This window comes from Nicotiana tomentosiformis, chromosome 8 (assembly GCF_000390325.3).
Source record: "Nicotiana tomentosiformis chromosome 8, ASM39032v3, whole genome shotgun sequence".
Taxonomy (NCBI): Eukaryota; Viridiplantae; Streptophyta; class Magnoliopsida; order Solanales; family Solanaceae; genus Nicotiana; species Nicotiana tomentosiformis.
Window position 1 is genome coordinate 48,819,508 of NC_090819.1, and position 13,940 is coordinate 48,833,447.

At 40.5% G+C, this 13,940-nt stretch overlaps 1 protein-coding gene across 1 annotated transcript; it reads left to right on the top strand.

Moving 5' to 3' along the window:
- The first annotated feature begins 11,926 nt into the window (after positions 1-11,926).
- Positions 11,927-13,318, top strand: LOC138897438 (uncharacterized). The gene is made up of 2 exons (XM_070183408.1): positions 11,927-12,449; positions 12,549-13,318. The coding sequence occupies exons 1-2, from the start codon at positions 11,927-11,929 to the stop codon at positions 13,316-13,318; spliced, it is 1,293 nt and encodes a 430-aa protein (XP_070039509.1).
- Positions 13,319-13,940: the final 622 nt, after the last annotated feature.

Consider the following 13,940-nt stretch of genomic DNA (forward strand, 5'->3'; position numbering starts at 1 on the left):
CATGCGGTGACATAAGGGTGGCTTTGTTGGGGATGTTATATGACATTTCGGGGTGTTCCTTTGATATTGTGCATGTGTTGGAACGGGGTTGATGTTGTGATCATATACCTATTTTTTAAATGCTTCTGTCTTGTGTTTTATGAGATGTTGGTTGAATTTGATATGCTATCTCATGCCCCACCCCTATTTGATATTTTGTTGGAAAAGATGGGATATTCTACATTGAGTTATTGTTGCATGCTTTCCGAAGTTGTTGATATTTGTTCCCTTATGCATCTTGTTGTCAGTTCTCTTTTGATACCTCGCACAAGTTATTTGGCTAGTGAGTGTCTTGACTTGAACCTCGTTATTTCTCTAGAGAGGTTAGTCTTGATACTTACTGGGTACTACTGACTGTGGTGTACTCATACTACGCTTCTGCACATTCTTTGCACAGATCCAGGTACTTCGGATCGAGTTGATCATTAGAGAGTTGAGATGTTGGAGACTTCGAGGTATCCCTGTTGTTCAGTTCACAAGCCTCAGAGTCATCCTCTTTATTTCATTTTCTACTGTTTATGTATTCCAGACAGTATTGTATTCTTCGAGACTGGCTATGTATTTCCAAGTAGAGCTTATGACTTAGTATTACCATGTTTTGGTAAGTTTTTTATTATACTCATGTTGGTAGCTTTATTATATTTTCAAGTATTTTGTTAAACTTTTAAGTTATTATATTTTGATTGGAATGGTATGGGATAGGCTTACCTAGTGTTAGAGACTAGGTGGCATCACGACCCCTTTGGTGGGAATTTGGGTCATGATAAAAACATAGATAACAAATCCACATAGTCCAAACAAGGCACGTTCATAAGCCAAACACTACCGTACATGGTCATAACCTAGCTACGCATATACGCTCGTCACCTCACATATACGTGGCTCCAAAATCAAGCAACATGTAGAAAATAGATCACCTATATGGAGAATTCTCTCTTACAAAGATAGACAAGAGACTTACCTCTACCAGGCATGCTTTAATCAACAACAACTGCATTTTCCTTTCAAATACAATATCAAACGACTCGAATTTAGTCAAATACAATTCAATAACATCAAACAAAGCCATATGAATCAATTTCAAACAATAAAGCTTCGATCTTTAATCAAATCTCCAAAAATTGAAAAAAAGTCAACATGGGCCACATGGTCAAAACCATAATCTGTAATGACCCGACCGATCGTTTTGAGCATTTGCACTTCGCTCGGTAGTTTACGGGCATGAGTAGCTCTGTAAGATGCATTATAACTTATGTGAATAGTCAGTTTTGATTTTTTTTTCAGGTTATTCAGAATCGAATGGGAAGAATGGATTTCATTGTTGAAACTTTAAATTGGGGGAGTTGATCAAGTTTGACTTTTTGTGAATTTGAACCCGGAATGGAGTTTTGATGGTTCTGTTAGCTCCGTTGGGTGATTTTGGACTTAGGAGCGCGTTTGGATTGTGATTTGGAGGTCCGTAGTAGAATTTGGTTTGAAATGGCAAAAGTTAGAATTTTGGAAAGTTTGACCGTGAGAGGGCTTTTTGATATCGGGGTCGAATTCCGATTCCGAAAGTTGGAGCAGGTCCATAATGTCAAATGTGACTTATGTGCAAAATTTGAGGTCAATCAGACGTGATTTGATAGGTTTCGGCATCGGTTGTGGAAGTTAAAGTTTCAAAGTTCAATAATTTCTAATTGAGGCGTGATTTGTCGTTTCGATATTGTTATGTGTGTTTTGCGGCCTCGAGTAGGTCCGTATTATGTTATGGGACTTGTTGGTATATTTGGACGGGGTCCCGAGTGGCTCCGGTGAATTTCGGACGAGGTTCAGACCATTTTCATTCCATGTTGCATTGCCGAAGATTTTTTGGTTCTAGTATGACCGCACCGGCGGAGTATGTAGCACAGGTGCGGAGCCACAAAAGCACAATGCCATCGCAGAAGCGAGAAAGGGAGCTAGGCGTGAGGATCGCAGGTGCGGGTGCTTGGACGCACCTGCGCAACCGCAGATGCGGTTCGAGTGCACAGAAACAATCGCAGAAGCGGCTTAAGGACCGCAGGTGCGAGGTTTGGTTGAGTGAGGTTGTTTCGCAGAAGCGAGGAATTACCGCAGAAGCGGTGGTCGCAGATGCGACAATTTGACCGCAAATACGGATTCACTGGGTAGAATGTTATAAGTTCGAGGGTTGGTTATTTTTATCACATATTGAGCTATGGACTTCGGAATGAGCAATATTTGGAGCAAATGTGATCATAAGGATTGGGGTAAGTGTTCTCTACTCAGTTTTGATTACATTTCATGAATCCATATTCGTTTTTAGCAATTGGTTGATGAATTTTAAAGAGAAATTGGGGGTTTTGGCCTAAAGTTTTATAATATGAACTTTTGAGTTTTAAACACCGATTTGGAGTCGGATTTGAGTGAAACTAGTATGGTTGGACTCGTAATTGAATAGGTTGTCGGATTTTATGAGTTTTGTCGAGTTTCGAGGCGTGGGCCCCCGTATGACTTTTGGCCGATTTTGGGCTTTTGATTAAAAATTCGACCTTTTTCTATTGGGATTGGTTCCTTTAGCATTGTTTGATGTATCTGAGTTGTTTATGGTTAGTTTCGAGCCGTTCAGAGGTCGCTACACGCGTGATGGCATTTTTGGAGCATCGCTTGGCTTGCTCGGTGTTGGAATTGGCTTGTTCAAGATAAGTAACTCTCCTAATCTTAGTGCTGAGGGTATGAAATCCCGAAATACGTGTTATGTGATTGGTATTGAGGTGACGCACATGCTAGGTGACGGGCGGGTGGGCGTGTACCCTGTGAATTGTGATTCCGTTATTTTCATGGCACTGTATAGTGGCCCTATTTTGTTGATATCTATGTTATTACCATGTAATAAAGTAGTTAAGCTATCAATCATGTTAAATATCATGTTTATGCTCTATGCTGATATTGTTAGGACCCATAGTGGTCATTTCTTGTTGTCATCTCACTGATTTCATTGATATATTGTACTCAGTCATATTCATACATTCATATCATATCTCAGTCTCAGTTGTTGTTTATTGATACATTATATCATTATTGTCGGGCTAGTTTCATGGCATTGTGAGCCCGTGAGTGAGACTGGAGAGATTGATGACTGAGTGAGGCCGAGGGCCTGAGTGAGAGTGACATTTTGGGATCGGGCTACAAGCAGCAGCATATGATATTGATTATATTTTATATGGATCGGGTTGTACGCCACAACAAGCCTTCGGTCTATATATATATATTATTGTATCGGTTTGCACGCCGCAACAATATTGGATCGGGTTTCACGCCGCAATAATATTGGATCGAGTTGCACGCCGCAACAATATTGGATCGGGCTGCACGCCACAGCAATATAGCGCTTGGGCTGAAGGAGCCCCTCTGGAGTTTGCACACCCCAGTGAGCGCAGTCAACTATATATATATATATATATATATATATATATATATATATATATATATATATATATATATATATATATGTATGTGTGTGTGTGTGGGATCGGGCTGCACGCCGTAGCGGGTATTATACAGCGCTGAGTGATTGAGTGTGCTGAGCCTTGAGCATAGTAAGAGAGAATGCGAGACACTGTGATTGAGTACTCTGAGAGTGTGAGTACATGAGTTCATCTCTGAGATGCATTGCATTGACATGCACATATGACATACAGGCATAGAGATGTATTTTCTTCATGTTGTACGGTATCACATCATTCATGATTTCTCACACATGTTAACAGATGGGCATAGTGATGCATTTGTTTTACACTGTGTGTAGATGCGAGATTCTGATCTTATAGAAATTATGGATGTTGGAAATTGGATTCTAAGATTTATGGGCTAGGTTGGATTAAGAAATTTCAGTCATGTTGTGTTATCAGACCTATATGGGATAGGGTGATGTCGGTTCACCCCTGGGTATCTGCATGGTAAGGTTACACGACGATTTGATGCCTTTTGAAACAACTTTTGGCACGTTCGAGGACGAAAGTATGTTTAAGTGGGGGAGGATGTAACGACCCGACCAGTCCTTTTGAGCATTTTCTCTTCGCTCGGTAGTTTACGGGCATGAGTATCTCTGTATGATGCATTATAATTTATGTGAATCGTCGGTTTTGATTTTTATTTTCAGGTTATTCGGAATCGAATTGGAAGAGTGGATTTCATTGTTGAAACTTTAAATTGGGGAGTTGATCAAGGTTGAATTTTTGTGAATTTGGCCCGGAACGGAGTTTTGATGGTTTCGTTAGCTCTGTTAGGTAATTTTGGACTTAGAAGCGCGTCCAGATTGTGGTTTGGAGGTCCGTAGTAGAATTTGGTTCGAAATGGCAAAAGTTGGAATTTTGAAAAGTTTGACCAGGAGTGGGCTTTTTGATATCGCGGTCGGATTCCGATTCCGGAAGTTGGAGCATGTCCGTAATGTCAAATATGACTTGTGTGCAAAATTTGAGGTCAATCATACGTGATTTGAAAGGTTTCGGCATCGATTGTGGAAGTTGAAGTTTTAAAGTTCAATGATTTCGAATTGAGCCGTGATTCATCATTTCGATGTTGTTATGTGTGTTTTGAGGCCTCGAGTTGGTCCGTGTTATGTTATGGGACTTGTTGGTATATTTGGACGGGGTCCCGAGTGGCTCGGGTGAGTTTCGGACGAGGTTCGAACCATTTTCATTCCATGCTGCATTGCCGATGATTTTCTGGTTCTGGTATGACCACACTTGCAGAGTATGTAGCGCAGGTGCAGAGCCGCAAAAGCGGCAGAGCCATCACACAAGCGAGAAAGGGAGTTGGGCGTGAGGATCGCAGGTACGGGTGCTTAGACGCACCTGCGCAATCGCAGATGCGGTTTGAGTGCGCAGAAGCACAATCGCGAAGCAGCTTAAGGACTGCTGGTGCGAGGTTTTGCTAAGTGAGGCTGTTTCGCAGAAGCGAGGAATTACCGTAGAAGTGGTGGTCGCAGATGCGACAATTTGACCGCAAATGCGGATTCGCTGGCCAGAATGTTATAAGTTCGAGGGTTGGTCATTTTTATCACATATTGAGCTATGGACTTCGGAACTGAGCGATATTTGGAGAAAATTTCATCATAAGGATTGGGGTAAGTGTTCTCTACTCAGTTTTGATTACATTTCATGAATCCATCTTTGTTTTTAGCAATAGGTTGGTGCATTTTAAAGAGAAATTGGGAGTTTTGTCCTAAAGTTTCATAATATGAATTTTTGAGTTTTGAACACCGATTTGGAGTAGGATTTGAGTGAAACTAGTATGGTTGGACTCGTAATTGAATGGGTTGTCGGATTTTGTGAGTGTTGTCGAGTTTCGAGGCGTGGGCCCGAAATACTTATCTTGGCTTGTTCAAGATAAGTAACTCTCCTAATCTTAGTGTTGAGGGTATGAAATCCCGAAATACGTGTTATGTGATTGGTATTGAGGTGATGCACATGCTAGGTGACGGGCGTGTGGGCGTGCACCCTGTGAATTGTGATTCCGTTGTTTCCATGGCACTGTATAGTGGCCCTATTTTGTTGATATCTGTGTTATTACCATGTAATAAAGTAGTTAAGTTGTCAATCATGCTAAATATCATGTTTAGGCTTTATGCTAATATTGTTAGGACCCATAGTGGTCGTTTCTTGCTATCATCTTACTGATTTCATTGATATATTGTACTCAGTCATATTCATACATTCATATCATATCTCAGTCTCAGTAGTTGTTTTTTGTTGATACATCATATCATTGTTGTCGAGCTAGTTTCATGGCATTGTGAGCCCGTGAGTGAGACTGGAGAGATTGATAACTGAGTGAGGCCGAGGGCCTGAGTGAGAGTGACATTTTGGGATCGGGCTGCACGCCGCAGCATATGATATTTATTATATTTTATATGGATCGGGTTGCACGCCGCAACAAGCCTTCGGGCTATATATATATTATTGGATCGGGTTGCACGCCATAACAATATTGGATCGGTTTGCACGCCGCAACAATATTGGATCGGGTTGCACGCTGCAACAATATTGGATCGGGCTACATGCCGCAGCAATAAAGTGCTTGGGCTGAAGGAGCCTCTCCGGAGTCTGCACACCCCTAGTGAGCGTAGTCGACTATATATATATATATATATGTGGATCAGGCTGCACGTCACAGCGGGTATTATACAGCGCTGAGTGATTGAGTGTGCTGAGCCTTGAGCATAGTGAGAGAGAATGCGAGACAGTGAGATTGAGTACTCTGAGAGTGTGAGTACATGAGTTCATCTCTGAGATGCATTGCATTGACATGCACACATGACATACAGACATAGAGATGTATTTTCTTCATGTTGTACGGTATCACATCATTCATGATTTCTCACACATGTTGACAGATGGGCATAGTGATGCATTTGTTTTACACTGTGTGTAGATGCAAGATTATGATCTTATAGAAATTGTGGATGTTGGAAATTGGATTCTAAGGTTTATGGGCTAGGTTGGATTAAGAAATTTTAGTCATGTTGTGTTATCAGACCTATATGGGATAGGGTGACGTGGGGTCACCCCCAGGTATGTGCATGGTAAGGTTACACTGCGATTTGATGGCTTTTGAAACAACTCTTGGCACGTTCGAGGACGAACGTGTGTTTAAGTGGGGAGGATGTAAACGTCCCGATCGGTCATTTTGAGCATTTGTACTTTGCTCGGTAGTTTACGGGCATGAGTAGCTCCGTATGATGCATTATGATTTATGTGAATTGTCAGTTTTGATTTTTATTTCAAGTTATTAGGTATCGAATTGGAAGAATGGATTTCATTGTTAAAACTTTAAATTGGGGGAGTTGATCAAGTTTGACTTTTTGTGAATTTGAACCCAGAACGGAGTTTTGATGGTTCTGTTAGCTCCGTTGGGTGATTTTAGACTTAGGAGCGCGTCCGGATTGTTGTTTGGAGGTCCGTAGTAGAATTTGGCTCAAAATGGCAAAAGTTGGAATTTTGGAAAGTTTGACCGGGAGTGGGGTTTTTGATATCGGGGTCGGATTCTGATTCCGGAGGTTGGATCAGGTCTGTAATATCAAATGTGGCTTGTGTGCAAAATTTGAGGTCAATCGGACGTGAATAAGTTTCGACATCGGTTGTAGAAGTTGAAGTTTCAAAGTTCAATGATTTCGAATTGAAGCGTGATTCATCCTTTCTATGTTGTTATGTGTGTTTTGAGACCTCGAGTTGGTTCGTGTTATGTTATGAGACTTGTTGGTATATTTGGACGGGGTCCCGAGTGGCTTGGATGAGTTTAGGATGAGGTTCGGACCATTTTCATTCCATGTTGCATTGTCGAAGATTTTATGGTTCTGGTATGACCGAACCTGCGGAGTATGTAACGCAGGTGCGGAGTCGCAAAAGCGGCAGTGCCATCGTAGAAGCGAGAAAGGGAGCTGGGTGGGAGGATCGCAGGTGCGGGTGCTTGGACGCACCTGCGCAACCGCAGATGCGGTTCGAGTGCGCAGAAGCGGCTTAAGGACCGCAGGTGCGAGGTTTTGCTGAGTGAGGCTGTTTCGCAGAAGCGAGGAATTACCGCATAAGCGCTGGTCGTAGATGGAACAATTTGACCGCAAATACGGATTCGCTGGGCAGAATGTTATATGTTCGAGGGTTGGTCATTTTTATCACATATTAAGATATGGACTTCGGAATGGAGCGATTTTTGGAGCAAATTTCACCATAAGGATTGGGGTAAATGTTCTCTACCCGGTTTTGATTATATTTCATGAATCCATATTTGTTTTTAGCAATTGGTTGATGAATTTTAAAGAGAAATTGGGGGTTTTGGCCTAAAAATTCATAATATGAATTTTTGAGTTTTGAACACCTATTTGGAGTCGGATTTGAGTAAAACTAGTATGGTTGGACTCGTGATTCAATGAGTTATCAGATTTTGTGAGTTTTGTCAAGTTTCGAGGCATGGGCCCCGGTATGACTTTTGGCCGATTTTGGGCTTTTGATTAAAGATTCGACCTTTTTCGATTGGGATTGGTTCCTTTAGCATTGTTTAATGTATTTGAGTTGTTTTTGGTTAGTTTCGAGCCATTCGGAGGTCGTTACGTGCGTGATAGCATTTTTGGAGCATCGCTTGGCTTGCTCGGTGTTGGAATTGGCTTGTTCAAGGTAAGTAACTCTTTTAATCTTAGTGTTGAGGGTATGAAATCCCGAAATACGTGTTATGTGATTGGTATTGAGGTGACGCATATGCTAGGTGACGGGCGTGTGGGCGTGCACCCTGCGAATTGTGATTCTGTTGCTTCCATGGCACTGTATAGTGGCCCTATTTTGTTGATATCTGTGTTATTACCATGTAATAAAGTAGTTAAGTTGTCAATCATGCTAAATATCATGTTTAGGCTTTATGCTAATATTGTTAGGACCCATAGTGGTCGTTTCTTGCTATCATCTTACTAATTTCATTGATATATTGTACTCAGTCATATTCATACATTCATATCATATCTAAGTCTCAGTAGTTGTTTTTTGTTGATACATCATATCATTGTTGTCGAGCTAGTTTCATGGCATTGTGAGCCCGTGAGAGAGACTGGAGAGATTGATGACTGAGTGAGGCCGAGGGCCTGAGTGAGAGTGACATTTTGGGATCGGGCTGCACGCCGCAGAATATAATATTGATTATATTTTATATGGATCGGGTTGCACGCCGCAACAAGCCTTCGGGCTATATATACATATATATATTATTGGATCGGGTTCCACGCCACAATAATATTGGATCGGGTTGCACACCGTAACAATATTGGATCGGGCTGAACACCGCAGCAATATAACGCTTGGGCTGAAGGAGCCCCTACGGAGTCTGCACACCCTCAGTGAGCGCAGTCGACTATATATATATATATGGATCGGGCTGCACACCGCAACGGGTATTATACAGCACTGAATGATTGAGTGTGCTGAGCCTTGAGCATAGTGAGAGAGAATGCGAGACAGTGATATTGAGTACTCTGAGAGTGTGAGTACATGAGTTCATCTCTGAGATGCATTGCATTGACATGCACACATGACATACAGGCATAGAGATGTATTTTCTTCATGTTGTACGGTATCACATCATTCATGATTTCTCACACATGTTGACAGATGGGCATAGTGATGCATTTGTTTTACACTGGTTATATGGAAAGAAAATGAAACATCTTATTTATTATGGAAAGAATTTTGGAAAAATTATTGTTTTCAAACTTATTCATATTTTTGGTAACTCTGGTAAACGATTTGGGTTTTCATTGGAATACTCGAAAGGCGGAACTATTTTCAGAAATCATGTTTTTGTTGAACATTTGATTGTTGAGTTACTTCTGGTATTACTTGTTTTATGTTGTTATGAACTATTGTTCGTTATTGAAGTTGGGACCCGACCTTTTTTCTAGCTCGTCACTACTTTCAACCTAAGGTTAGGTTTGTTACTTACTTAGTACATGGGTTGGTTGTACTGATACTACACTTCTGCACTTTGCATGCAGATGTTGGCTGTTGTTGTTGCTATGCTCGATGGTTGCTGGATTTGAAGATGTACTTGCATTCCTATTGTAGTTGCATCTTGATCATGGTATCCTTAGATTTATAAAAAAATAACTCTGTTTATGTACTTTTCAAACAGAAGGTGTAATTGGAGAGAGAAGAGAGAAGCTCTAGCAAAAAGGATTCAGCCGTCATGAACAGTAGCATACGCTTCACTGTTCATCGCATAAATTTGCGATTTGAGCTCCAATGAAACAGTGATTCGCTATTGTTCATCACAGAAAAGTTGGAATTTTAAACTTCAATGGCCACAATGGTCGGCGGCCAGCCATATTTTCCGGCTGGTTAGCTTTCTCCCTCCATCGCCCCAACAAATATGACCACAGAATCTAATCCACAACCTTTAGATTTCTCGAAAATCCTGAAACCTTCAACACTGAATAGTGCCCTACAGGAACGAGCCAATTCTGTTGAACCAATTGCACTTCGTCGAGCTAGTTTGCTTAATGGACAGCCTGTTATTAAGTTTACTGAAGTAGAGGTTGAGTGAATGAATGCGATTGAAGGATTGCAATATGCAGTAGTTTGTAAATTCTCATATGGATGGCCTGAGCTTAATGAACTACGTCGAATTGTCCCTCTTCAATGTGGAATTAAAGGCAAGTGTAATATTGGATATCTTCGCGATAGGCACGTATTAATTCGATTGACGTTGTGGCAAGATTTTATTAATTTTACGTCGACGAGTGTGTATTATGTGAAAGACAAGGTGGGTTATGAATATCAATTAAGGACGTTGATTTATGATGTAAAATTCAAGGCCGGGGAGGAAACACCAAAGGTAATGGCCTGGATCTCGTTTCCAAATTTGTTGCCAACTTTTTTCGTCGAGGAGTGTCTATTTTCATTAGCTTCAGTTGTTGGTAAGCCACTTCACCTCGACATGGCTACTATTAATAAAAAGAGGCCCAGTTGTGCACGTGTGAAAGTTCTTGTTGACCTTCTAGCCGAGTTACCTAAGAAGGTGCGTATGGACATCGAGAATGAAGCTAGTGGAGTCGTGAGGACTGAATGGGTGACTATTAAATACGACTACTTGCCCAAGTAGTGTAAAGAATGCAAATTGCAAGGCCATGACATAATGGAGTGTTGGAGGCTTCATCCAGAGTTGATGGAAAATAAGTCTACTGGGCAACAGGTTGCTACTGATGCTGTGATGGAAGGCAATAAAGAAAAAGGCAAAGATGTTGCTCATTTGATGATTCTTTCCAGTGGTAAGGTGGTTGGTAATGTTGGTGCTCGATGGAAAGAAGTAAGGGATCGAGTGCAAAGCAAAGAGAAGCAGGCTGGTGTTATGGCTAAAATTGGGCAGGAAATTGTGCCAGTTGAAAAACTGCCTAGTATGGTGCCTAAACAGGTCCAAACAGCCAACAAATTTGCTCTCTTGGAGTTTGACAATAGTGATTCTAATGAGAACAATAAGTTAGTCTTGGTGTAGGAAAATTCTAGGCAAATTGGAACTCCTAATTCTAAGGAAACTGGAACCAAAAAAACTACAACAATTATTACCAATCTTAAGTCTCTTGAGACTGGCAAAGCAAGGAAAACAAAGAACATTGAAAAGGAGAACTGGGCGGAAAACAAAGAACAATGGAACATATATTTGGGCGGATCAAATAGAAGAGGACTCAGACGAGGATGAAATTCCTGATAATATACAAAGTGAAGAGGAAAAAGGAGGTAATGCAATTGATGAGGAGGATCAAAGTGCTAATGGCAATGCCAATGCAGCAAGGACTGAAGAGCAGCTTCAAACCACCAAGGAGGTTGATCCCACTATAAACAATAGCGTGGATCATACCTACATTGGTGGGAATATGGCAGAGGCAGAGAGAGGTATAGGTGCAGACATTAATTTTGATGACCCAGGAGGGACAGGAATTGATAATACCATTGATATTGCTGCTAATTCTAAATTAAAGGATAGTGTAAAGACATGAAAAAAAACAGTTGTCCAAAACTCCAGTTCGGGAGGCAACTGGAATCACTGTTCGATTGAAGATCCCACAATTGCAAACCAAACAGAATAATGGAGAGCAGGCTGTGATTACCATCCAAAAGAATACCAACATTGTAGCTGTTGAAGGTGCTAAAGAAATAGAATTTAATGCAGATCATGTAGGCAAAGTTATGGATGAAGAATCAATTGCCCATAATTTTTTGAACATAGCAAAGCAGGTTGATCTTTCTCCTAGGCATATTGAAAAATTTAAGTCAGCTGCCAAGGGAAGAAAAAAGCAAATTAAGGAGAGTTCTACTTCCCCAACAGGAGGAGTTCAAACGAGAAGAACACTGACTAAATCCCAAAATCAGTAATGGATGCAATCATATGGAATGTCAGATCAGTAAACACAATGCAAGCATTTAAGAGACTCATCACAATGCACAGACAACACCATTTTGAATTCATTGGGATCATGGAACCTATGCAACAGTCTAGTAAAGTGGAGAACTATAGAAGAAGAATAGGGTTGGCACAGGCAATGGTGAATGTATCAAACAAAACATGGGCCTTCATTGATGAAGTATATGAGGTTACAATAATGTATAACATGGTGCAACAACTGACTTTGAAGGTTTTCCACACTGAAACTCATGTTGAACTCATACTCACATTAGTGTATGCCAAATGTGATGATGTTGAGAGGATAGAGTTGTGGAATTCTTTATATGCAATGTCCAGTGATATGGCTGTCCCATGGCTTGTGGGAGGTGATTTTAATGTGATATGGGATGAAGAAGAGAAATTTGGTGGGCTTTCAGTATCTCTTAATGAAGTAGACGATTTTAGACACTGCATTAACACCTGCAACTTATCAGATTTGGGCTTCAAAGGGAGTATATTTACCTGGTAGAATGGCAGGGCAGTGGAGGACTGTATTTTCAAAAGGCTCGATCGATGTCTGGGCAATTTGAAACTTCAACAAACTTTCCCAGGCTTGGAGGTTACTCATCTTTCAAAGATAGGATCTGATCATAGTCCTATGTTATTGAAATATGATATTGAAGCTCCTCCTATTAAGAAGTCCTTTCGATTTCTGAACTTTTGGACTAAGCACGAATCATTCAAAGAAGTGGTAAAGGAAAACTGGAATGCAGATTTCTACGCCAATCCTTTTATTTTGTTCAATTACAAGCTAAAAAAGGTGAAGAAAGCTTTGTCTACTTGGAGTAGAGCAATATATGGAGATATATTTCAGAGAATTGCAAGATTGAATGAAGTTGTTTTAGTTCATGAAAAGCAGTTTGAAGAATATCCTACACAGATGAATAGAGAAAGATTGCAAAAAGTTCAGGCAGAAATGATTAAATACCTTGCAATTGAGGAGGAGTTTTGTAAAAAAAAATCTGGCATGGCTTGGTTCAAGGATGGGGATAGGAACACAAAATTCTTCCATGTTCAAGTCAATGGTCGAAGGAAAAGACTGAAGATCAAAAGAATTAAAAACAGTCTTGGAAATTGGATTGAAGAGGAAGAACACATAGCAGAAGAAGTAGTCATTTTTTTCAAAGATCAATTCTATGAGAGTGTAGTTCCTGCTGAATTTGGTATTATTGATCATGTACCATGCTTGGCTGTTATGGAACAAAATGAAAAACTTATCAGTATGCCTACAAGAAAAGAAGTAAAGCAAGCAGTGTTTGGATTGAATGGCGATTCTGCAGGAGGTCCAGATAGTTCTACAGGTGCTTTCTATCACTCATGATGGGAGATAATTGGAGAGGATATCTATGCAATGGTTGTGGCACTTTTCAGTGGTCAGCAGTTGCCTAAATATGTGACACACACAAATCTGGTATTATTTCCAAAGAAGAAAGAGGTCAATACATTTTCTGATATGAGGCCTATAAGCCTTAGTAACTTCATTAACAAGATCTTCTCGAGAGTGATTCATGAGAGGTTGGTGGGGCTAATGCCTAATTTGATCTCAGAAGAGCAAGGTGGTTTTGTGAAGGGGAGAAGTATAATAGAGAATGTGCTATTAACACGGGAGATCATCACTGATATAAGGCTTAGAACGAAGGCAGGTCCTAATGTTGTCATTAAACTAGATATGACAAAGGCATAAGATAGGTTTTCATGGTTGTTTTTGACTAAAATGCTATGGAAGTTGGGATTTTCAGAAAGATTCATTGGGATGGTATATGATATTGTGGGAAATAATTGGTATTCAGTGCTCGTAAATGGAAAACCATCTGGTTTTTTCAAATCTTCGAGGGGTGTTAAACAAGGAGATCCACTATCACCTACATTGTTTATATTAGTTGATGAAACCTTATCAAGAGGTTTGAATGTCCTGCATTTGAACTTGTACTTTTGTGGTTTTG

Excerpts from the sequence above, each read along its gene's own strand:
- LOC138897438 (XM_070183408.1), top strand. The coding sequence starts at position 11,927 with ATGGATGCAATCATATGGAATGTCAGATCAGTAAACACAATGCAAGCA. Across the intron at positions 12,450-12,548 it reads AGATTTGGGCTTCAAAGGGA|GCTTGGAGGTTACTCATCTT; the intron begins GTATATTTACCT and ends AAACTTTCCCAG.